We start from the raw sequence: 23,865 nt of genomic DNA on the forward strand, positions 1-23,865 counted from the left end.
CTCAAACATTACACCACCTCGGCTGGTTTAAACCTCGAAGCTGTGAGCAGAGGAAGAACGGCTTTTCCTGGAGCAACCCAGCTACTACATGAACGGAAAACTCGCGAGCAAATCTCTACTACGACGTTCTTGAGCAAAACTACTTTTCAAAGATTTTCCGACTACAGATCTCACAGAGGCAAATCTACCTTCAGATGAGAAACTATTCCGAAGGTACCGGCTGATGTTCGATCCCCGTCTGAGGCATAGTAGTATAACCTATACCACTACGGAGCCACACAGTTGCCCAGGATTGCCATCGAAGCTGTCGGAAGCACTAAATGAGCAATGCAGCTTTTCCAATCCGCTCTCAAAAAAGTTTATTTAGTTTTACAATAGAGTTACCAGAACAACACTTCTCTTCCCATTCACCATCTGAGTTTTGGCCCCGATTACACCACACCTCGTTTTCTGGGAAAGAGGTAAGCTATTTTTAGAAGATCACTCAGAAGGCTGCTTAGTAACTATGGCACAAGACCTAACAGACTCCTCTTCCTCCAGCAAACATCCTTGGAGGGTGGCAATAAGTAACCCCGAGATAAACAGCGGTTGCGCTCGTGTTGGGAGCTGAGCCATCTGGGAGTTCGGGGAGATGCTTCCCAAGCGATCACTCGGGGTTGCCGTTGCGTACCGGCTTGGTGAGGGTCCACTCGTCCTTTTGCTCTTTAATAGATGAAAGCTCTGAATGGGAGCGACGCACAGACTCTGCCGGGGCTTTGACTCAAACGGCGCGTCCCAAGAGCACAGAACGGCTCTTGGCTGGCTCACCTCCACACAACAGCCCCAAACTGGAACAACGGGAAGATACACCCCTGTGACTGTTGCAGCTGTACCCTCTGGACCGATCATGGCAATACAACCGTGATTAGGGCTGGACCTTCCAGAGTCCCTCAGACGACACCTAATTTCGGAAATCGAAAGCAGAGAGCACGCCCGTTCTGACAGCATCACTGGGTGCGCCCATCAGTCTTGCCAGCTTGCTAGAAGAAAAATGAGTATATGCAGCGTTAGAAGGCAACACCACAGCCAACCTCTCGCTACTCAGCCAAACTGCGAGTAGCAGAACAGACTAACTTACAGCCCACTGACAAAACACAATCGGCCTCTGCTTTCTGCAGAGTCCTGGTTCCATCCTGGATGAGAAATTTACGATTTCCACTCTGAACAAAGAGGGATGCTTTTTAGAGCACCTGAAACAGTCTCCTTCTGGTCACGACAAGCTTTCGGTGCCACCTCCAAGGAAGAGAGTCAGCCAAACCATTACCTAGAGAGATTCAGCTTGCACCCGGTGAGTGAAAAGCGAGACCAAAGCCTCCTGGACCACATCTAAGAGACCACTTGCAAAATACTGCTTCTGGCAAGCAAAATCTCTCTCTCCCGGTTCCATAACGGACATTTAGAAAGCAATGCTTCAGCTGGACTTGGACGACTGAGGAAAAGGAAAGAATTCTGCAGCACGTTGTTAAGCAGGTTGCAAAACTTCAGGAACTTCTGCACGCGCGTGGCTTTGCTCTAAAGCTGTCGTATCGATGCACTGAAAAACCCCTACTAGCGGCAAGCTCATCCCCTGTTCTGAAGAAACGCGTGCCACCCGGCAAAGCATCAAAGTGTGATCAAAGTGTTTCGACAGCTGAACTGGGCTTTGTGGCTTGGCTCAGGGGGGACAAGCTCACCCTCCGTGCTGACTTTTGTGGTATCCTGTCACCTTAACGTCCAAGAATTCACTTGCTGTTGGTGCACAAGAGTGAACTGAGGGGACTGGCCATCACGAACTGCAACACTCTCAGTAAAAAATGAGATCATCAAAACCCCAGAGGCTATGTCACCTGGCCACCTAGCTAAAAGGATGGAATTGCCAGAGAAGCATCGCATTTGACTAGTTTGCAAGAACCCACAGTCCTTTTCCAAAGTCATCCTCAGTGGCCACTGATGCTGAAAAGAGACACAGAATCTCATCAGAGACACCCTTTGACCACTCTTTACCAGCACTTCACTGCAAAAGAGCCTGGTCTACACAGGGGATGGGAGGGGACGAGGACACCTTCCGCTGAACGACAGACACAGTTTCCACAGGTAGTCCACAGGACAGGGCAAGAAGAGGAGACGACCTCAGCTGGGGTGACAAACCTTTGCTGGTCTGGGACCCGAACCAATAAAACCAAGTCCCTCAAACGGAAAGCGGGTTCCCCGTGTTTCTGTTCACCGAAACCAAGCACAACTGAAACCTGAACAAAACGCTTCCGTGGCGCAGTTTTACTTCACGTAAGACAGCGTCTTTTCCTGCTTCACTCTCGCTGCAGAAGTGATCTAGGCAGCGAGCTTTGGCACCACAGATGGAAAACGCGCAGCAAGCATGTCTCCTCGCACACGCCTGCAGGAGAAAAGCCCCTGCACACAGCGTTACCCGCTCACTCGTGGAAGCCAGGCACCATTTCGCGGGCGCCAGCCAGGTCAGGAGGATGTAGCCGCAGCAGGGACGCGCTGGGAAGCCGGTTCAGAGAGGCTGAGAAGTGAGCTACTGACTCAGAGAGTTACCCCGTCTCTGCCCTCCTTTCCTCCAAACACGGTACAGCAAAACCTGTAGTTCAGCACTTGATGACAATACAGAAGCTCACAGTGAAACACACTGCCGCCAGAGTCTGTCCTGTCAGTTTTCCAGCTGAAGGAAGCTCAACGTCGAAAAGCCCCCAGAGCAAACTGGTCAGTGCACATTGCTGCTGCTTCTGAAACCACCTTACCTACCCATCACTGCTGTCAGCAAGACAAGTGACATCACCTCCTTTCAAAAACAGCTTCTCACAGGGAACCTGGAACTCTTTTCTGCCAAAAAGCTTCACAAAACCACTCCTTCTCAGCGTTTCGAGCACTGTGTAACGCTGACCGAATCGCGGAAAGGGGGAACTTACCGGGACGGTTAAAACTTGTATTTTCACACTTTTGACAAAGGAGGGCTCGAGTCTCCAGAAAAGAGAAACAGCGTGAAGGAGCCCTCTCATCTCTCGGGCTGTGATCTGCATCTCCTGGTTCACATCAATACCCACGAGCAGGTATCTCTCCACGCACGTGCGGTAATCATGTTACCAGTAACAGACAGGCTCTGCACCTCCACTTCACGGATTAAACACCTGGGCAGTTTTCAGCGACCGTTCAACGTAACACTAGGAGAGAAAATTCTGAGGCAGACGGAATTTTAGTGCCTGTGGAGGAGAGAATTAACTACCTGTACCTCCAGCTCAGGCGTGACCGTGGCGGCAGTATGGAAGCCACTCCTTCCTCCCAGCACATGGATCTAGTACCGTTTCCAAACAAGCCAGCCATCGGTGAACATCTAAGGCTCCAACATTTACCTCGTAAAAAATTATGACCCATGTATAATTACAGCAGCACTACGAGAGACACCATCACCACTACTACGTTCCATTTCAAACCTCAAGTTTCTGCAGCTTTCAAGCTGATACAGATTTACGGAGCAAACTGTCAACGTGCATCCAACACACCCTCAACTTTTATGTCTCAAAGCTCCAATTAAACTTCAGGGGCGGGCAGGGAGCTCTGAACTGACAGGCGCAGCAGACACTTAACGACTACGCACAAGCTTCTTTTATACCAAATATCGACGTAACGAATCAGGAAAACACGTTCCCCTTAGTACTGAAGCGCCATTCACATCAAGCAGAAGGGATAACACGCACTACAAACGTCCCTGTTTGCAACCAGTTATAGCTTTACTGTGCAAAAAGTCCCCCTCCAACTCTCACAGTGACAAAATCAAGTACCATAACGTTACTCCCCTAAAGCGAGCTGGTTTCAGGATAACTCAGTGAAACACCGCACTGTAGCAGAAGTCAAGGATTCATACAAAGTCACCAAAACCCGAGGAGCATGCAGCACATCCCAGAATTCAGGTACTTTTTAGATCACAAAAAATCCGTTATGTTCCACAAAGTGGGCACGGAGAGAAGGGAACGGCCGCGTACAATACTTGCTGTGGACTGCTTTTTGTTCCATCAGATTTTGATGGTAACGCACAATTTCAACAGGTACTTACACAAATGAAGACCGGAACGCGGCATGCCACCAAGAGGTCGCAAAAACAAGCAAGCAGAGCAACAGCCATATATAAAAGAATAAGACAGCTTCTTCCCCTGATCACCACGGGCTCTTGAACTCAAAGTGACAACTCAAGAGTTTATTCCCAGTGCAACGCTAACTGAGCTGAAGATTATAACTGGCTTGGTTCAGGGAAGACCCTCAACCTGCAGAGAACTCGTACTGCAAGAGAGGAGCTCGTCCTACAGCTTCTGGCGACCGGCAGCGGTGCTGTTATCTTCACTATGACTACAACAGCTGCAGAATAAGTCAATGGTCAGGAGAACTAGGTCCTTCCAACGCCAAAGCGCTTTGTTTCTTGAGCATCACCAAAGGAAAGAAACAACTCGGTGAGCCAATTAAATCTGGATACTCAAGAGTATCTGCTCTCCGAGCATGCCTGAGAACACAGGCACAGGTTGCAAACTTAGAGTGCGGAAAAGCACTCTGGGTCTACCCCTTCCCTGCTCACGAGTGGTCAGGTGCATCTCAACCTACAGAAACCAAGCCACAAAGAATTCCTACCGTTACTGTCCACTGCTCGTAATGTCATTAGACAGAAGTTTTTAGCAGCCAGATAGAAAACTGATTTCACTTAAGAAGTGAAATTCTTAAGATCCAGGAGACACTATCTTCATGAACTGCTAGCACCCAGAACACGTTCAAGCTATTTGATTGTAAAGCAAAGATGATCTAACAGCCAAACTCACAAAGATCTTTCAAAGATGTTTTTTTTGAGGTGCAAAAATACACTTTAAGACAATTAGAATTAAAAAACCCCAAAATAACCCAATGCCATCTTAGAAAAAAAGCAACAAAGCAATTCGCCTGCCCCCAACCCCTGTGAAAACCTCCCGAGTTGCTAACTCTGTGGTCAGGTTGGTTAGCCAGATTTCAGTCATTTCTGCCACTGAACCAGCACTACTTCTTTCGAGTAGACCGGGTAAATTCCACTGAACCTGGTCAATTGCTAACAGAAAGAAGCACAAGTATCCCAAACCACAGCCTTTCAGACACCGGTATTACATAAAACGGATGCTGGCAGGCAGTCCGAGGAAAAGCCCGACGTGCTGTACCAGCCAGGTTAAAGCGCTTCCACGACCAGCTCTGTGCGTGCAAACACGACCCCCTTCCTCCCCGCCCAGCAGCGCGCTGGAGCTGCAACTCTGCAGCCCAGGAATTACTCCAGCTCAGCTGCGAGCGACTAGCTCCACTTGACGGCACCCAACAGAAAACACCAAAACCGAGCTGTAAAGACGCAAGAAAACTGTATTTTTATCTGTGCTTTGATAAACTCTGATACTGCCAGTAACGGAAAAGCAAAGCAACTGCTCTGTAAACAGGAAAAACAAAAACAAAGATGCGTTCACCCACTCCACAGCTGACGATCTGCCGGTAGAAGGAATAAAACTGGCCTTTAAAAAGGGAAAAAAAAAAAAGCATGCCTGCTACAAAGGACCTGGGGAATCTTCTTGCCGGCGCAAGGACACAGCTAACAAGTGATGCCAAACAAGAATCGGGTGAAAGCAACGCTGCAGCTTGTAGTAAGTAACACACCCCCATCATGTCTTCCCTGTTCTGTCAATAGGTGGGTTGTTGTCAGACTCTTGCTCTGGCAGCCTTAGAAAGGCTTGAAAAAAAAATAAAATAAAAATGAAGGCAGGAAGAAGAGCAACTCCAAAAAAAAAAAAAAAAAAAAAAAAAAAAAGAGAGAAAGAGACAGCCATCGCTCCGGGTGCCAGCGAACGGCGCTCGCACCGGGCCCCGTTGCCCCGGGGTCTGTCTGGGCGTCGAAGGGGACGAGGGCCGGTGCGCGGCACCCGCGGCGGGGCACGCAGGACGGGCCGACACCCCGGCTCGCCGCCTCGGCCCAGCGCCGGGCCCCTCTCCCGCAGAAGGACGCGTTACCCCGCAGAGCATCCTCCGCAGCGGGGAGAAACGGGGGAGAAACGCGAGCCCAGCCCCGCGGGAGAGGAGCCGCCGCCGCCCCCCGGCCCCATCCTACCTCCCGGCGGCGGGGAGCGCGCTCCTCGCCCCCGCGGCGGGCGCGGGAGAGGGAGCGGCGGGAGGAGGATAATGGAGGCGGCGGCGGCGGGGAGGACACACCGGCGGCAAGTCGCGTGCGCGGGGAGGGACCGCGCGGCGCGGAGGCGGAGGGCGGCCAGCACCCACCCACCCACTCGCCCGCCGCGCCGGGCTACCGCCGGGCTACCGCCGCGCCGCGCCCCCCCCACCCCCCCCTCCCTCCGCGGCCCGGCGGCAGGGCGCGCCCTTTGTGCGGGGAGCGGCGGGGCGCGGGCCCCGCGGGCGCGGGAGGTGTGTCCGGGCGGCGCGGGCGAGGGGTGTGCGGGCAGGGGGTGTGCCGCCCGCCGGGGCGGAGCGGGGATGCTGCAGGCCGGGACCCGCGGGCCGCGCCGCGCCCTCCCTCCCCGCCACCTCCCCCCCCCCCCTCCCCTCCCCTCCGCCCCGCCGCCCCTCCTCACCTCTCCGCTGCCCGCCTCGGCGCCGCAGGCCGCGCGGAACCGCCGCAGGTTGATGCCGATGGCGGCCGAGACCTGGAGCGCCGCGTCGAAGCCGGGTCCCACCCCGGCCGCGGGGCCCCCGGAGCCGCCGGAGCCCGGCGCTGCCCCGCCTCCCCCGCTTCCCGCCGCCCCGCCGGAGCACGGGCCGCCGCGCTCCCCCTCGCCCGCCGCCGCCGGCGCCGCCGGCTCGGCGGCCCGCAGGCTCCACACGGCCGGCACACGCAGCCGGGACCCCCCCACCCCCCGGCGGCCCCAGCCGCCGCTGCCGGGCCGGGCAGGAAAGCGCCACCGACCGCTGTGCGCCATCTTTACTGTGAGGCGACGAGCCAGAGAACGGGGCCGGGCCGCGCCCCGCGCCCTGGATATCGCTACGCCAGCCCGCAGAAGCCCTGCATAACAGCGGGCGCTATGCAGGTTGCGGGGCCCCGCCATCCCGCCGCCCCGGCTCCTGAGTAAGCCATGCGCGACGGGTGCTGGCCCGGCATAACGCTGGGCGATATGCAGGGCGCGGGGCCCGCCCCCCAGCGCGGCCCGCCGCCCTGCATAGCGCAGCCCTCCGCCGCCGCGGCCCGTGATAACGCGGAGTGCCATGCAGGCGCGGGGCCCACCCGCGCGCGGGCCCCGGAACCTGGCTGCCTCAGAACCGGGCCGCCGGCAGCCCGCATAACGGCGGCGGCGATGCCGAGCGAGAGCGCCAGCCGCCGCCGCCGCCCGGGACCGCGCATACGGCACGGGCCGCCCCGCCGGCCCGCTCCGGAGCACCGTGGACGCGGCCCCGGGCGCGGAGCGAGGCGCGAGGCCGGCGGCGGGGCGGGCCCGGCCTCCCGCGGCCGCTTGACGGGGCCCCTCCGCCCCTGACAGGCCCCCCCGGCCGGTGCGGACCGAGGCTCGGGGCCTGCCCGGGAAACCGGGGCGGCTGACGAGCGAGCTGCGCTTTGGGGGGGGAGAAAACCGCCACCCCAGTAGGCGCGAAGGGGCCGCGGCACCGGTTGTCAGCCGCCCGCCTCCTACCTGCTCGCCGGGCCGGTGTCCCACCGGGTGGCATCGCCACGGAGAAGGTGAAGGCGGTGGCACTAGGCCAGCAGCTCCCTCCGGTCCCCAGCGTCACGCCACGGAGCTCGCCTCCATCTTGTACGGCACAGCGAGAGCAGGGTTAACGTCCAACAAGTGCCCGCCGTGTTCCCCGAGGAAAACAACACTGCAAAAGCACCAGTGTCAGCTATAAACCCGCTCTGTTTGGGGGACACAAAATACCCGTTTCCTTTAAAGGTCACCAGCTGAAGGGAGAGAGGGGCTGCGGAGGAGAGAAAGGCTGTTTGCCCCCCCCCAGAAGCCACCAAGCAACACCTGTGATGCTAAAGAGGACAGAAAATCTGCCGTAGCCCATGAGGTTCACGCGTTGCACACTTGATGCTGCTTTGGCAGCAGGGCTAGGGTGGCTTCTCACGAGGAGTTCCAGGGAGGAAAATTGAAACCAGTCGGTTTCTGTTTCTCTAGGGAGCGTGAAAGGGGCTGGAGCGTTTTTAAGCTCTCCCATGCTTTGCGAGTCGAGTTTAATCCTCCCAACGCAGAGAGTGTGGCAGCCCCCACGCCCCAGCGCTGGCGTGTGGCTGCGGCACAGGGCCCGCTCGTGAATGCCTGCAAAGTGTCTGCCCCAGCAGAGCAGCACGCGCAGGCAGGAACAAGTCGCACGGGGCAGGCAGGCCTTTCTGAGTAGGATCAGGCAGACTTGCTTTCAGGGAGGTTCTTCTGGGGCCAGAAATCCTCTGCAAATCAAGATGATACTTTAAATCCCACGTGTGACCCCTCTGTCTCTAAAGAATATGTGCTGCGGGTCCCCACTGAGGGGCCTGACCAGTTCTCCTCACTGGTGCCTACCTGCTGGGCGATGGGTTTGTGAAGATGGGAGCGAAGAGCTCCCGGAGAGGGGCAGTTTTCGGGGCTGCTGTTCAGCCTCACTGGCACGTGCACCTGCCACTCAGCCGGGGCGTTGGGCTTTGGCCCTGGTTAGACTCGCTGGTGCCCTTTGTGCCCACGCATCACCTCCTCAGAGGAGAGCAAGAAATCACAAAGTCCCAGGCAGCAAAGGAAGCAACAGGAGCACCCAGCAATGCCCAGCTACAAAAGAGCTTCTCCAGGACCGCTGCTTGGCCGTGTCAGGCAGAAATGCCACCTGGACAGGCACGCAGGGAGAAGTGGATGCAGCACAGCACGTCTGGGCAGGGGGCTGGAAGCCCAGGTCCCACCGCTGCGCCTGTCAGACTCACCTGTGGGAGGTGGCGAGTCGGTCTAGCCTCAGTTTCCCCATCTATCACGTGGAGGTGACCGGTGTCTTGGACCTGTGACCAACTGTGACCTGCAGCTGCTGGGTCAGGAACCCTTCTTTTTAACCAAAAAGGAAAGCTTTCCATCGATGCTGCTGCTGACCTTCTGGTCATGGAATATGAAGCGTGTGAGCTCACCTGCGCTACCCGTCAGGACTCCAAGAAGCTTCTTGCTGCGATGAAGCTCTGCTGCAGCCAGAAGAGGAATCGCCGTGCTGCTGGCGCAGCCGCCCCAGAGACATCGGGGTCGCTTGGGGCAGCCGAGATGGAGGGCTGCAGCTTCACAACGGAGCCCAACACAAGGCCCAGAGGAGCAGCTGGTACAACAGCATCAACAAGCAATACTGACTGGGAACCATCTTCTAAGACAATAAAGAGTTAAGTCGTACTCCAACAGGAACTGCTGGCTTCAGAAAACTCCTACAAATTATTTTATGAAAACTTGTTAGAGCGCAGGTGACTCGCCAGGTTTTTGTTGACATTTCTACAAAAGTTGGTTGAAAACCAGCAAGCTTGTAGATTCCCAACACCTTACACCTCCAGCCAGCAGCGGGCTAAGATGGCATGTCCAGTGACATCCCTTACCTTCAAACCTTCCGCTCCACAAGTCTCGCTCCGAGCCAGAACTGCACGGAACAGTGCTGCAGACTCTACGACACAAGCCACGGCAGATATATGATATATTTTGATAGCGTAAATAAAGCGCTTCTCTTTGGTTCCCACTTAGCTGACGGGAAACGCGTTCACAAGCAAATGAAAGCGTTTGCGCTCTCGGGTTGGAACTGGGGCTCCTGCGACTTCCCTGGCACTGCAGTTGTGGCACGGCGGCCATCCAAAGGCGGAACGCCGGTGCGACAACGAGCAGCAGCGTCACCAAGCTTCAGCGCTGCCTCAGGGGGGCCCTTAGACAGCCACCCCGCCGCGCCAGGGCCGGCTAGACCCCAACCACCACAAAAACACCACGACAGCTCGACACGGATTCCTAGCTTTATTGTCACAGACCCCGTTACAGACTTGGGACCACAGCACCAAAGACGGCATTATTGAGGTTGAGCCTTCAGACGTTGTACCCGATCAGGCCGCCCTTGCCTATGATCTCCCCGATGTAAAACCACATCAGCACCTCCGTGGCCACCAGACCGTTCCTCAGCGCCTCCTGAAAGACAAAAAAAGCCACCAGTTAGATCATTCTCTCCTGTGGCAGCTTCCTTCCTCACTCCTGTAGTCAAGCTCCACGTGTGACAAGCAAAGCCGTCAACCAGTTCACAAGGCAAAAAAAACCCCAACCAAACGCGCAACGGAGCGTTTATCGTCATCAGCCAGGCCTCAACAGACCACGCCACTGAGATGGTTCCAAAGTGTCCACTACAGCATCAGTTGTCATTCCTGGGTTTTCACAGCCCTTTCAAAAGATCGTTTCTTAAGCCACCTGTGTGGGAAACACGCTCATTTCCAGGCCACCCGATGACGCGGCTGTTCCAGGCAGCTGGGCTCCATCAGCTGCCTACCAGTGACCCTCCTCACTGGGACCAGTGACGACGGAGGCCCGAGGAGCACAAACACAGCCCAGTCCGGGTGCGGAAGAGTCACGGCAAAGCTAACGCACTGGAACGCCTTCAGCTCTCGGCAGCTCAGTTCCTGGAGCTTCGGGTCTCCACGACGGCAGCTCCGTCGTTTCCACGGCACAAGCAGAGCGTTTCAGGCTGGCGTGCCAGCGGTGAAGTCGGGTCCCACAGGTCCCAGCAAGACTCTTGAACAGGGCTGGGCGCCCGCGGCTCGCAGAATACAGTCGGCAGCACCTGAAGAGCCTGCGGAACTCGCCTGCTCCTCAGCTTATCCAGAAAAAGAAAACGGTGAAGTTTTGGTAAATCTAGTTTTCCCACACCAAACAAGGCACATCTGCGGAGCGTCAGGTGTAGCAGCAGCCCAGGTGACAGAAAGCTGCTGCGGCACGCACCGATTCCTGCGGAGACCCATCTCCCAGCGGGCAGGCGTGCAGGGAGCGCTAGCTGCACAGAAGAGGAGGAGGAGAAGGAGGAAGGAAGACAGCCTGCCTGAGCTGGGTTTTCTGCGGAGAGCAGACAGGAGGGAGCAGAAAGGCCTCAGGAGGAAAATCAGAGCGCTGAGGCCATGGGACAGCTCTCAGGACTGGGACAAACAGGGAAGGTCCATCACGAAGCAGACCGTGATCTGCAGTGGGCACCGGCAGAGCGGGCACCGGCTGCCAGGAGGAGAAGACGTGATCCCGCGAGCCTCACCGGGAGCAGCGGGGATGCTCCAGAGGCGGCAATGCCCTCTGTGCCCTCCGGCCCTGCCCAGACCGTCGCGTTCCGCACCCACCGAGGGTCGGTTCCGCCCTTCGGGAGCAGCTGACGGACACGAGCGCCCGTGCAGGCGTTTCACCGACAGATCCCAAAGGTCCCCGCGGCCCCATCCCGGGCAGGACGCGCCCGGTGGCAGCTGCCGGGCCAGGGGTACGGGCAGGGGACACGGCGCCTCGGCGGCGCTCGGGGACAGGCAGCACGCGCCCTGCGCACCGAGGCGAGCGGAGCCGGGCCAGCCGCAAGGGCGGCACGGAGCCCGCGCAGGGAAGCCGCCCCTCCGCCCCACCGGAGTCCCGCCCCGCCGTTACCTTGACGGTGAGCTGCGACAGGCGGCCGCTCTGGAAGCTCCTGACCAAGGCCTTCATGCCGTCGATGGCCCGCGGGATCTCGGCGGGGGTCGGCGGGGCCAGCTCCACCTTGGCGTAGTACCAGAACGTGGCCAGGCGCGGCTTCGAGTACGCCACGGCGGCTGCCGGGAGACCGAAAGGCGGCGAAAGGCGTTTTCCCCACGGCGGACGCCCGCGGGGCCTTCCCGGGCGCGTCCCTCCCGCCCCGTCCCGTCCTTTCCTCCCGCCCGGCGGGAGCCCCGCCGCCAGCACTCACCGCTGAGGAGCTGCGGCCCGCGGGTGGCGATGCGCTGCGCCAGCCTCTGCGCGGCCTGCGCCATGCTGCCGGACCGCCGCTGAATGTCACCCCGCCGCCGCCGCCGCCGCCGCCGCCAGGACCCCGCCGCCGCGCCCGCCCGCGCCGCCGCCTGCCTCCCGCGCGCCCGGCAGGCGTCTGCCGCGGGCAGCCCGCAGCGAGGACCCCGGGCTGCGGCGCGGCAGAGCCGCCGGTTCGAGACCCGAGCGCGGCGGCTCCGAGCCCAGCACGGAGGCTTTTCCAGCGCTAAGGCTCCCAGTAGCTGCCAGACGAGCACCACCAGCTGTAAGATCAGCTCCATGTTTAATTTCCAACGCCTCTCCGTTCCCAAAGATCATTCAAGGAGATAAACCCTGTTACACAACCGGCACGTACACCCATCCTCCTCCGCTCGGCGCCCGCATCCAACCCGCAGAGCGGCGGTGGAGGCAGAGGCATCCCCTCCTCGAGAAACAAACGGTTACGGAGTTAAACACAGTAACAGAACCGCGGCAGGGTCGTGGTGTCGGTGGAAAAGAACAGGGAGTAACAGAGGGGCGGGTGCCAGGCCACGCAAAGGGGCTGCGGGCCTCCCCCCGGGCAGGGGCGCAAAGCTGTAGTGCAGTGGAAAGTCTTAGTAGGAAAGAGTAAGTCTTGAAAGGAAAAAGACAGGACAAGAGATGGAAGGGAGAGTCCAAGGAGAGACTCCGGAGGCAGTAGCAATGCGCTAGACGCGGTCTCGATGAAGGTGGCGAGTTGCACGGACGCTCTGGAGCTCCAGCCGCCACCCTTGCAAGGCGTTTGTCTCGCCGGTGATTGTAGGTCTGGGGGCGAGATCCTGGTTTTCAGTTCAGGGCGCCCTCCAGCTCCTCCTTCTGCTTCTTCCTCTCCGCAAGCCACCGCTGGATCTTCTCTTTAAGCTCTGTGTTTGGTCTGATCTGGTCCATGGTGAGGGGGCTCCGATTGAAAGGATCCGTCTGGTCGCTGAAAGACAAAGCGCCGAGGAGGTTACTCACACAGTCCCAGCGCTGGAAGGAAAAAAGGAGGAAGACAGGCCAGGATGACAGGATCTTCCTGCTGTTACGCGAAGCAAACGCACCGAGGTCAAGTATCACGGGTAAGCGAGACGGATGGCCAGAAGGCAGGAGGCCTGCGCTGCGTACCTGAGGAGGTGCCGGGCGATAGTCGACCGGTCCACGGTGACACGGGATGAAGGCAGTATCACAGGGTCCGACATCAGAGTGCTCATGATCGGGTCCAGGAATTCATCGCAGGCATCCGCGTACGTCTCCTCCTCCTGCTGCTGGCGGTCTGCAAGAGACTGGTGGGCACGCACCGCTTTTAGGCGTTCGGTCTCCCAGTTCCTTCAAAGCCAGGTTTGCTCCTAACTCGTGGCTGAAGCATCTACAGGTCCGGGCTGGCAAGGAGCCCTCCCAGCTGCCCCACCTCAACCTCAGAGGAAGCCCCGCTCTGAGAACTCCAGCTCCACGGCAAAGACACAGTGATACACAGATGCAAGAGGACGCCAGGAACCAGTTCCACCTTTTTTTGTGAGCTCAAATTCGCTCCTGTTCTCACCTTGATCCTCTCAGCCAGGTTGCTGAAAGACACTATCATGTTGCCAGGCTTGTTGATTTTCTTCAGAACCCGAACGGTCTGGGCAAAGAGCGTCGGTGAATAGGAGCGGCCATCCTTGGGCACCGTTGCACAGAAGTTTTCTTCATCCCTGGACCGTGGGTTAAAAGAGAGCAGAGGTTAAAGAACCCACGTTTGTCAGGCTGAGAAACGCAGTCCCCACAACAGCCGCGTTACCACCACAAAGAACTCAACGCTGGGGAACAGCTTGACCGTAAGTGAGCACCTCTCCCAGGTTCTCCCCAGAGCGACCCAAGGCAGGAATGTAACCGTGACGGTGCTGAACTCCCATCCCTGCCAGCTGGGCTGCAGCCAACTTCCCCGTGTAAGCGAAACGGAGATTGTTACAGAGGGCACAGTGTCCGTGCCCTCCCAGAGGGCACGCTCCCAGTCCGTGACAGATAGCCAGGAGGTCCCCGGGATGGCTCCCAGATGGCTCCCGCCACCCCACACGCCAGCTCTCCGTCATCACCTACCCAAGGTTTAGGTAAATTGTGCAGATGTCAGAGACGAGCTGCTGCGGCTTGAAGTCGAACTCGCTGAAATCCTTGACTTTCAGAGCTCCCATTTTAGGGCCAACCAGGTGTTGCAGGAAATAGTTGAGCATGGAGATGATGCGCTCGGCAAGGAAAGGATGCACGAAGAGGGATTTAATTTCTGGAACAGAAGCCAACGGTTCCTTGAGCTTCACAGCAACCCCGTCCCGCTCCGACCACCTTGGAACCAAGCTCCTGCCCCCCCACTCCCAGGCAAGGCCCTTCTCCCAGTCCCGGTGGGAAAGAGGGGCTGCTCTCCCCACCTGAGGTCAGGAAGGCCAGAGTGCCAATGGTTTCGTTGGACATGATGTTGTGGAAACGCGCCAGCTGACCAAACATCTGCAGGCTTGACTCCTTCTCGCGGCGAGCCTCCTGGGACAGGCTGTCCCACTCGCCACGGTCCTTCTCGATCTGCTGAACTTTGATCTTACTGAGGTACTGCAAAGAGACGGTGGGGAAGGGTCTGAGCAACGGGCAGGTAAACGGGCCGTGACGGCTACACCAGACCTGTTCTGCACCGCTCGGGGCTGACAGAGGGACACGAAAGGTACAACAGAGAGCTTAAAAGGCCTCCCACAACCACACAACACCCGTTCAGACAGCAAACCGTGGAAATTCCACAAACTTTCACAATCGGATGGGCGATATCCACATCACCCGTCCCACCTGCCAGCCCCCAGGCATTCCATGCTGCGGCAGGTCAAAGCTGCCCCAAAAAGCCCTTCCTGGCAGCAACAGGCAGCTCTGAAAGGTGCTGAGAGACAGTCGCCGCGCACCAGCGGCACGAGTTCCCCTGGCACTCGCCTTGTAAACCCAAAGGAGAGGTGCCCAGAGACAACAGGCCTTTGTTAGGATAAAGCACCTGCGGCACGGCCGAGGGGATTTGATCACTAAAGCCTGGCTGTGATCTGGATCTTCATTCCAACCTGCCTCCTGAGACCACAGGGAGGGAAGAGAGTGCCCTGCACGCAGCTCCCCAGACCCCCCCGTCCTCCTGCCTTCGCCCCCTCTCCCAGGGCACTGCCCACACCAGCCTGTAACCCTTTAACGTTAGGAACCCGGCTCCTCTGAGTCTCCTGCAAGTGTCATCTACTGCCTGGACTCGTGGGGCAGGACCAGAGCGAGCTGATGTTCTAGGGACAGAGGGTCAGCATCGCACCCAGCCACCTCCAGGGGAGTAAGAACTGCGGCTCGTGTGATGCCGACAGCACGCGCGCTCGGCCCTACCTGTATGGCTTCGTCCAACAGGAAAATGGCGTCGTTCATGAGCAAGTTAAGGAAGCGCAGGAAGAGAGGGGGATTCATTGCCTCCAGGTTCTCCGAGGCGTAGTCAGCCAGGGCCTGCAAGGAGCGACAGAACGGCGGAGGCTGCGGCACGGGCCCCACGGCAGGACACGGACCCGCGCGCTCCACTGACACGTGCACCTCTCGCCTCACCTTTATGCTGTGCCGGTACGAGTCCGTGCCCCACATGTACCGCAGGATGGGATACATGGGACGGCGGTAGTTGAACTTCTGTTCAAACTGGTGGGGGTCACCTAGAGACAAGGCAGAGTATTAGAGTGGGCGGTGAGCACAGGCAGGGGCTGCTAATTCCTTTTCACAGTTTGAAACAAAAGCCCTGCTCCCATCCAGGTCAGTGAAATCTATCACCAATTCCAAAGCTGTACAGCGGAAGAGGAGGGGTGAGGACCTGCCATAGGCACTGCTGAGCCAAAAAGCTCGAGCTCCGGAGGTTGTCCTTTCTAGACACGCAGTTCTGCACAAGGCAGCAGTTTGGGAAGACCAACGCTTTGCTGGAACGCCGCCTGCCTAACCCAGCCGAGCAGCTTAACGACGTGCAAACAGGTTCGTTTGCTTTCACTGACGTGCTTCAAACCCTGGAGACCTTCTCCTGCAGGTGTTACAGAAGGAAGGCAACTCTTCCTCTTCCGCGCTTACCCGTAAACTCGATGTCCACGAAGACTTTGATAAGCGCCTCGGCAAGATGGGCGGCGTTTCGGTAAGAGCAGAACACTCGCTTGCGGTGAAACACGCTCGAGACGAGCGGGTTCTGGGCTTGGTCTAAGTGAGGCATCACAGCTTCCAAGACCTCTGCCAGCTTGGCTCGCAGGTGAGGATTTTTCATCCTGCAAGAGAAAACAACAAAGCGAATCCAGCGTGACGTGAGGGCCAGGGTGCAGGGACCGAGCTGGTCAGGAAACACTCCAGCAGGAGCTGCGCCCATCCGTGCAGGAGCACCCAGTTGTTGCAAACCATCTGCAAGACTAACACTGATGTCCTCCAGCAGCTCCCTCTCACCACCGGAGCCACGGGGCGATGGCACGTGCTCAACACCCGCGGTTAAATCCCACGCAGACGCGAGAGGGTGTAGGAACAGCAAAGCTGCCGCCTCCCCGGCGGCGCACGGTGCTCGCAGCCCGCGCTTGCTTGTCCCCAGCGAGCCCGACCTGCCGTCCCAGCTGCTCACTCACCGCCCAGTGACTCGCTTCCTCCTTATCCTGCTGGCCCACAGCGCTTTGCCCGCGGAGCCCGCTGCCCGGCACGTGGCAGGCCGCCGAGGCGAGGGCGTCGCTACCCTCTGCTACACGCCTGGGCAGAAGCCGCACCGCCCGCCCCAGGTCACGCCGTAGGGTACTGCCAGAAGAACTGCAGCCCCCAGGCCAGCCCAGGGACGGTGAGAGCTCCTGCCACGTGAAATCTCCATCTGCCCCTGCCGCCACCGCGGGCTCACTGTGTTTACACAGCCAGTGCGAACAAACGAACAGCGGAAACGTCGCCTCTGCGGCCACGTCTTATCGGGGAGATCGATCAAGCCACTCCATTTCGTTCAGCGCTCAGTTACCAGAGTGGACTTGATAGAGATACTCCAAACAGATCGATCCCAAGGGTTTCCCTGAACGAGCGCGCACCGGGCGCTAGCCGACGAGGCTCCCGTGCGATACGGCCAAACAAGAACTAAAGACACCGGATCCCCTTTGCACCTCGCGTGAAGCCGCGTCCTTCAGGCAGGGCCTTGTCCACTGTGCCTCCTGCGGGCAGAATTCAGCTTTTCCAAAGAGATCAACCCCTCACGGGCATCTAAACTGAACCTCAAGACACCTCTGACAATTTCCACTTGCTTGATGCCCTCTGGGTGCTCTGCAGAGAAGCACGCAGGGCTCACACCGAGGGCGGCACGTACCTCTCCACGTCACCCATGAAAACAGTAACGAAGTGAAGGACGTGCTCCAGAGAATCGGCGGAAGTCTCCAAGATGTCGTCAGCGAAACGCCGCAGGAAAATGAAGAAGTCGCCCAGATTATCGGCAAAGAACTCTACGGACAGAGACCGCACGTGAGTTCCTCCTCGGGCAGCTCATTTTGCCCTTTTCTAGCCTCCCCTCCGCGCCCCGATTCTGCTGGATACAGGGAATAATCTCCCATTTCGGGCACTAACTGGCTGTAGGAGAACACCGCTGCCGCGAAGGACGCCTGGCCTGATGAGATCGGGATTCGCCTCTCGCAGAAATCGGGCAACGTGGAGGGCGAAGCCCAGCAGCCGTCGGCCCATCGTACGCGGTCCCACAAAAAGGCTCAAGGGCAGAGAATCTCCAGACAACAGGAACCACGGGGAGGGCTTTGTACCCAGGATGAACCACAAATCAACACAGAGCTTGGGGAAACTTTGTGGGCTGGGCAGGAGTGGGGTCTTTACAAGGGCAGCAGCATCAGTACTCCAAGTGTGCCCCCTCAGAAAGCCCCAAACGTTTAAGTGACCCACTTCAGAGCGAATATTCTACGCAAAGACAGATGCCATCAGTTGTACAACTGCGTCCTGCCCTGGACAGAGAAGGGCTTCCTTCGACAGCTCTCCCAGATGGTACCAGGAGTAGCCTGGAAGGTGAACTTGGTGGTCCTAGCTTTCTCTGGAGCTTCTGACCTCGCTGCTGGTATTTCTGACGTTACGCTGACCTTCCCTACGCTTCCTTACATGCTCTGGAACCCTTCTTTTCAAAGGGAAACGTCCTTTAAGCACCTCAGTGAGCAGGAAACCCAGGTGCTAGGAACACCTTAAGGAACTGGGCCGCGTGCACGTGACGGCTCTCAAGGCAGCGCTACGGGAGTCGCTTTGGGCAGCTAATCGCAGCAGGCACACAGAGACCCGGCAGGACCAGGAGCTTCACCTGGCACGTAGGCCAACGCGCTGTTTTCCACCTCCGGCAGCGGGAAGGTCAGCTCCAGCGGCTCCGTCCCGTGGTTCCCCACGGCCAGCTGCACCAGCAGAACGGCCATGGACACCTGCAGGTTCAGGCAGTTCTGCAGCATCTGCGGCTCCGTCATCGCCGTCTTGGTGGAGAGATAGATGGTCATCAGGCGCTCGAACTGCTCCCTGAGGCTGTCGGCAGCAGGGCTGGAGCTCTGCTGAGCTTCTCGCCATGCCACCTGCAGGCGGTGAAGGCTTTGGTTTATCTTTACCATCTGGTCGTGCAACCTGCGTGGAAAACAAGGCGAGGAGAAGATGAGACAAGACACATACGTACAGTACCGAGCGCCGGAGCAAGACGCAAGCTAGTGCGTGCTTCTATCCCGTTGGGATCGTTTCCTGTGGATGCTCTGCCTGTGGGGCCAGTGAAGGGAAGCCTTTGGAGAAACACAAGCCAGGGCCTGGGAGGACACCAAGCACTGCTGAGGGACACGGCGGTCAGCACGGTGCTCTGGTAAAGCCTTCCGCAGGGGCGCGGACAACGAGCCGGCGCAGCAGTGAGCCCCATTAGGTTACCAAGGTCGGGGACCCGGCAAGCCCAGAGATGCCTGCGAGGTGACATTCCCAGTTTCCCAGCAACACGCCACTTGCGTAACTTTGTCATCTATTTCTATATTTAGAGATTAAACCAGAAGGGGACGGTGCTTGGATCAGTGGTGACCTCACAGTATCCAGGCAACGATTTGCAGAGAGAAGCTGAGAAAAAGAGCCCGTCCTGGTGCCCAGAAAATCCTTTCCTGGCAAGGGACAGCCACCTTCCTTGCATTTCTGCTTCACGTTCGATCCGTTCACGGAGGCGGTTCGGAGAGCTCGCAGCAGGCAGGTGCTCCGCTGCCACGATGCTTTCCAGCAGAGAAGCCAGATGCCAGAGACCCTTTCCCTGAGGGGAGAGGGGGAACGGAGCGACCACGGGCACCCGGCTGTTGCGTTTCTAGGAATAACGTGGAGCCCGTAAGGCTGTTGGTGTTGACTGCGAGCACCAGCGGACAAAGTTTCTTTCCCAAATGAGTTGGCCTGAGGCTCAAACGTCCGTCAAGACGTGCATGAAAAGGTACTCAGCAGCTCAACTGGCCCACTCTGCGTTCTGAGTATTTACTAACAGTTTACGTAGCCGTATACGGGTGGGGGCCCCCAGCCTGAGCACCCCCGTTACTTACGTATTTCAGGTACCACTTAACCCCCAAGCAATCCCCTCCCCGAGCTCCGGGGCCTCGGGAGCCCGCCGACCGCCGCTGCAGGGGCGAAAGCCCGAGGGGCGGAGCGGCGCGGCGACAGAGCAGCTACCTGTGAAATCCCAAGTGAAGGGCGTACTGCGTGAGGACCAGGTTTTCCGTCACCAGGTTGTAGCTGCTCGCAAACTCCGGCTCTTGCTCGCTCAGAGTGGGTATCAGGCATGTTTCTTTTTCCAAACCTGGAACGAGAAGCACCTCCGTGTCAAGCCCCACCCAGCAGCGCTGGTGAGGAGGGGGCTCAAGAAGGTCTCTGCTGAAGACGTGGAATGACTGCTGGTGATGGTGGGCAGTGTTTTATTTGCATTCAGCCCTTCCCTTGCTGCTCTCTGCTCATTCAACTCTCCGTTACTGGCACGCATTAAGCGGGCACTACTGGGAGAGTTAAGGAGCTGAAGGGCCCCCCCTTCCTCGTTCCCTTGCTCCCCTGAGGACGGGGCGTACCTTTCATATGTACGTTCTTACTCCTCCTCTCCTCTTCGTTCAGCTCCTTCAGGGCACAGTAAGTGGGGTTGAAGGTCAGCAGCCTTGGAGACTTTGGTTTGCAGAAGGGCTGGCACAGCTTCAGGAGGGCAGCTCCCAAGTTGAGGAAAAAGGCATCTGAGGCGTACATCTGGAAGAAGATCTCCGGCATCTGGTTAGCCCAAATTTTGGTGCGGCCCGCGTTCGCGTGGAGGCAGTTTCCCAGCCAGGAGAGAATCCTGTGCTTCGTCTCTGGAGAACACTGCAACAGGTTCTTCAGAATCTGGTAGATCTTCTCGTGGAACTGGGCCATAAACTGTTGCGGGGAACGGAAAGCAGTTGGAGGAGCCCTTGGCAGGATGGCTCTCTCAGCTCTCCGGTTGCTAACGCTCTCGGAGCTCTCCCAGCCCCAGACCACATCCTGCTGCTCGAGGGCAGGGCTTTGAGGAAAGCGCGGCCATGGCCACACCGCCTCCGCTAGCCGCTGTCAGACACACGCCTTCCGAGCGGGTCAAATCCCCGACACCGGCAGCAAAGAGTAAGTGGGGGCACACCCAAAAGCGCAGCAGAGAGCAAGCTGTTTCCACGGAGAACAAACCCCAAATTCTTTACTATTTACTGCGCTGTTCACTTTCCTAACGAGAGAGAACGTTGCCTGTCACCGTCCCTGCTGGGGAGTCAATGAGCATTTTAATTACAGGACAGGTACTGGAGATGATGACACCACCAGAGGTCGACTGCCTTCCGGTACCACCTCAAGTGACAGTGCTGGTGTCTGTCCCACAGGTACCACTCCACCCTGTTCCCAAAGCTCTGATGACTACCAGGACAAAACACGACTCGCTCGACGCGAAGGCTCAGGTTAGAACGAGGCGGCCGGAGCCCTTTGCCTGTTACAGCTGGAGACACCGCAGCGGCGTCCCGGCTTCCTTAGTGCCAAGGCCGACCGTTACGGAGCCGGCGGTGGGACGCGAGCCCTGGTGTCACGGCTGCAAGCCCCGGGCAGCGAGGGGCCGCTAAAGCACACGGGGAAGTAGAGCTGTCGTGCTCAGCCCACCTGATGGATGTTGGATTCCTGCACTTTGATCTCTTGCGGGCTGGAGCGGGATGGATTCAGAAAATAGCCGTGGTTCTCCACTACGCCGGGGGTCTTCAACAAGCAGGAGATGTTCAGAACGGTGCCAAGCAAGGTCTTCTGGTACATCTGTCCGTTGCTGGGGTCCTTGGGCTGGATGTAGCCTGCAAAAACCTACGGAACACAGCGCGACATGCTGACAGTTGTGTAAAATCCCACGGATGGATGGCCTTGGGACAGGCTACCAGAACGGAGGAGAGAGGGTAGGAGTCTGCACGCAGTGTTGTTACGCAAGCGCACTGCTAGCTTGACCTTGACAGATCAGCTCCTGTAAACGTGCCCCTGCTGCAAGCGGAGCCTGCGTGGAGCTCCTGGTCACACCGAGGCGCCCACCTTTGCTGTGTCCTCCTGCTTTGTGAAGTAGAGCAGCACATCGAGGTATGTGTAGAGCAGGATCTGGCAGAGGTCCAGGTCCTTGATTCTGCCCAACAGAACATCGAACACGGGAACCATGACCTCCCCGAACGTCCGCACCTCCTCATCCATCGTTAAGGCTTCTATGACCTCCTCGAGAAACTCGGTCACGTCCTCAAAGTCTGGCGAGGGAAACAAGGCCGTTACTCGCGGTGCTGCAGCAGCCAAACCATGGCGCGCGTACACGTGCCGCAACGCCAACGCGGCCCTCCCTTTCGGCGAGGAGGGGAGCCAGAGCCCTGCCTGCGGCGCTCCTCCTGCAGCCTTTCCCGGGAAGGGCAGCCTCGCGGCGCGGAGCCGGCGACGCGGCCCCGCCAGACTTACGCGCCCCTCTCAGCGCCTCCAGCATCAGGTCCACCAGCTGCTCGTACACGTTCTGGTTGACGTAAATCTCCGGGGTGAGCAGGACGGTGCGAGTGTTTGACACGGTGAGGTTCCGGCAGCGCACGGCGAAGGGCAGCAGGTTCTCCGGGACCTTGGTTATCTGCGCAAAGACAAGGAGACAGTGCTAGGGCCCTGGCATCTGCTTCTGGCCGTCAGCACCTCAGCTCAGTTGCCCCGGACCGGAGAACGGGGCGACAAAGCCGCTTTGTTCCTCAGAGGCCTGTGCCCACCTCTTCTCTTGCCCTCTGGAAGCAGGCGTAGAGGTAGCGCAGAATGTGCCTCTCGCCCGCGTCGCGGTCAGCGGAGAGGTTCTGCGTGCTGGCAGAGGTCATGGAAATCAGGTGGTTTCCCGGCTCCTGCAGCAGCAAGCGGGTGAACAGGGCCTGGGCACCAGCAAAGACAGACATCAGAGAGGCAAGCCCGCCAGGAAAAGCCGCCCCGTGTCACCACAGGCGAAGTGTTCCTGCCCGGAAGAGCGTTTTCGATCCCCACAACAAGAACCTTCAGGCCAGAGAATTTCCCAGTCCCCTTCAGGAGGAGCAGCAGCCCTGACTGAAGTTATTTTCCCTGAAAAACGCACCGGGAACAAGCGAGAGCTCTGCCACCGCAGCTGAGCGTGGGCACGGAGCCGCAGCACGACGCTGGTGGCTGGCCTCGCACCGCTGCACGCGACTGTTCCCGCACGCCCCGTCCGGGCGAGCTCCTTCCCCTCCCCGCCCGTCCCCAGCCCATCGGCACGGCACCAAACTCCGGCAGCCTCCAGGAGGAGGAAGCAGAAGCAGCAAACCCGAAACTTCTCTCATCCTCGTATCCCAAACACCCCGTGGCTACTTCCGGCAAAGCCGCGATCGGCAGCTCCGTGCTTCGGCAGACGGAGCCGCCCGGCTGCGCTCCGTGAGACAAACCCAGCGCCCGTTGCCTGAGCCAGCCGAGCGCCCGCGGCACGCTGCCCCACCTGCTCCACGTTGTCCATGTCCAGCCAGTCCTGCTCGTCCAGGTCTGCAGCCATTTCTTCCAGGTAGACGCAGCGCGCCGGGATCCCGTTCCCGCTCTTCATGCTGGGGTCGCCTGCGGAAACCACGGAGCGGCCCGTTTCGCCCAAGCTCGGGGACAACGCGCTGCCAGGGGGCCGCTCCCTCCGCCGCTTTCCGACGGACCGGGCCAGCTCTGCCCAGCGCCAAGGGGTTCTCCCGCCCGTGACTCCCCGCCAGCCGCCCCCGGCGCCGTGAGGCGGTTCCCGGGCTCACTGTTGTCCAGGGTGATGAGGAAGATCCGCTGGATCATGTGGTTGATGTTGAGCTGCTCGCACAGCTCCCGCTGCGACCGGAACGAGCGGCTGATCTCGGCCACCGAGTAGTCGCAGTCGTCCAGGCTCTCGGACACGCTGTTGTCGGAGTCATCCTGGCTCACCGGCGCCTCGTCGCCTGCGGGGCGGAACACAACCGGGCTGCCGCTCAGCGCCGCGCCGGGGAGGCCTCGCCGGGCCCCGGGGCCGCGCCCGCGCCCCCACCTGCCGCCGGCGGCCGCCGCTGCTGCTGCTGCTGGGCGGCGGCGAAGTGCTTGGCGGCGGCGACGGAGCCGAAGAGCGCGGCGAAGGGGTTGCTGGAGATGCTGTTGTTGTTCTCCTGGTCGGTCATGGCCCCTCAGCGTGCGCGGCGAGCCCGGCCCGCTCCGCTCGGAGCGCGCCCGCCGATGCGGCGGCCCGCTGGGCGCTCACCGGCTCCCCCGCCGCCGCCGCCGCCGCGACAGCAACTGCGCGTCAGCGCGTCGCGCCGCAATCGACGTCACACGCCGCGCGCCGGGGAGGCGGGGCCGGGAGCGACAGCGCCCCCTGGCGGCGCGGAGGGGGCGGGGTCCCGCGCGCGCGCGCGCGGCGTGACGCGGGGCGCTGCGTCACAAGCGCGCG

General features: G+C 59.1%; 3 protein-coding genes across 4 annotated transcripts in view; all 3 read right to left on the reverse strand.

Moving 5' to 3' along the window:
* Nucleotides 1-6,956, reverse strand: part of KMT2A (lysine methyltransferase 2A) — a 43,012-nt gene extending 36,056 nt beyond the window's left edge. Inside the window, 1 exon segment of the mRNA XM_086627024.1 lies at nucleotides 6,612-6,956. Coding sequence (XP_086483150.1) covers nucleotides 6,612-6,956 — 345 coding nt within the window.
* Nucleotides 6,957-9,943: 2,987 nt separating this feature from the next.
* On the reverse strand, nucleotides 9,944-11,965 carry ATP5MG (ATP synthase membrane subunit g). Its single transcript, XM_086627025.1, has 3 exons — nucleotides 11,902-11,965; nucleotides 11,607-11,767; nucleotides 9,944-10,130 (listed from the first exon to the last, which is right to left on the reverse strand). Exons 1-3 carry the CDS (start codon nucleotides 11,963-11,965, stop codon nucleotides 10,032-10,034), a joined length of 324 nt encoding a protein of 107 aa, XP_086483151.1. The 3' UTR covers nucleotides 9,944-10,031.
* A 259-nt stretch (nucleotides 11,966-12,224) lies between these two features.
* UBE4A (ubiquitination factor E4A) lies at nucleotides 12,225-23,596 on the reverse strand. 2 transcript variants are annotated; one of them, XM_086626984.1, is made up of 19 exons: nucleotides 23,470-23,596; nucleotides 23,207-23,383; nucleotides 22,915-23,027; nucleotides 22,190-22,342; nucleotides 21,900-22,059; nucleotides 21,495-21,697; nucleotides 21,084-21,275; nucleotides 20,009-20,342; nucleotides 19,620-19,746; nucleotides 18,256-18,563; nucleotides 17,275-17,407; nucleotides 16,032-16,219; nucleotides 15,528-15,628; nucleotides 15,318-15,431; nucleotides 14,354-14,528; nucleotides 14,031-14,211; nucleotides 13,498-13,645; nucleotides 13,083-13,240; nucleotides 12,225-12,903 (listed from the first exon to the last, which is right to left on the reverse strand). In XM_086626984.1, the coding sequence occupies exons 1-19, from the start codon at nucleotides 23,594-23,596 to the stop codon at nucleotides 12,765-12,767; spliced, it is 3,231 nt and encodes a 1,076-aa protein (XP_086483110.1). In that variant the 3' UTR covers nucleotides 12,225-12,764. The 2 variants fall into 2 exon arrangements, with proteins under 2 accessions (XP_086483110.1, XP_086483109.1); XM_086626983.1 differs by having other exon boundaries at nucleotides 23,464-23,596.
* Nucleotides 23,597-23,865: the final 269 nt, after the last annotated feature.

Source organism: Tauraco erythrolophus, chromosome 26, assembly GCF_009769465.1.
Source record: "Tauraco erythrolophus isolate bTauEry1 chromosome 26, bTauEry1.pri, whole genome shotgun sequence".
Lineage (NCBI taxonomy): Eukaryota > Metazoa > Chordata > Aves > Musophagiformes > Musophagidae > Tauraco > Tauraco erythrolophus.

Bases quoted from the DNA above. Each gene is read 5' to 3' on its own strand.
- ATP5MG (XM_086627025.1), bottom strand. From the start codon at position 11,965: ATGGCGCAGGCCGCGCAGAGGCTGGCGCAGCGCATCGCCACCCGCGGG. The intron at 11,768-11,901 runs GTGAGTGCTGGC...GTCTCCCGGCAG, and splicing joins CGGGCCGCAGCTCCTCAGCG to CCGCCGTGGCGTACTCGAAG. The intron at 10,131-11,606 runs GTAACGGCGGGG...TTTGTCTTTCAG, and splicing joins TGTCGCAGCTCACCGTCAAG to GAGGCGCTGAGGAACGGTCT.
- UBE4A (XM_086626983.1), bottom strand. From the start codon at position 23,596: ATGACCGACCAGGAGAACAACAACAGCATCTCCAGCAACCCCTTCGCC. The intron at 17,408-18,255 runs GTGAAGCTCCTG...CTCTGTCCGTAG, and splicing joins CGCGTTGGCCTACGTGCCAG to AGTTCTTTGCCGATAATCTG. The intron at 12,904-13,082 runs GTACGCAGCGCA...TTTGTCTTTCAG, and splicing joins ATCGCCCGGCACCTCCTCAG to CGACCAGACGGATCCTTTCA.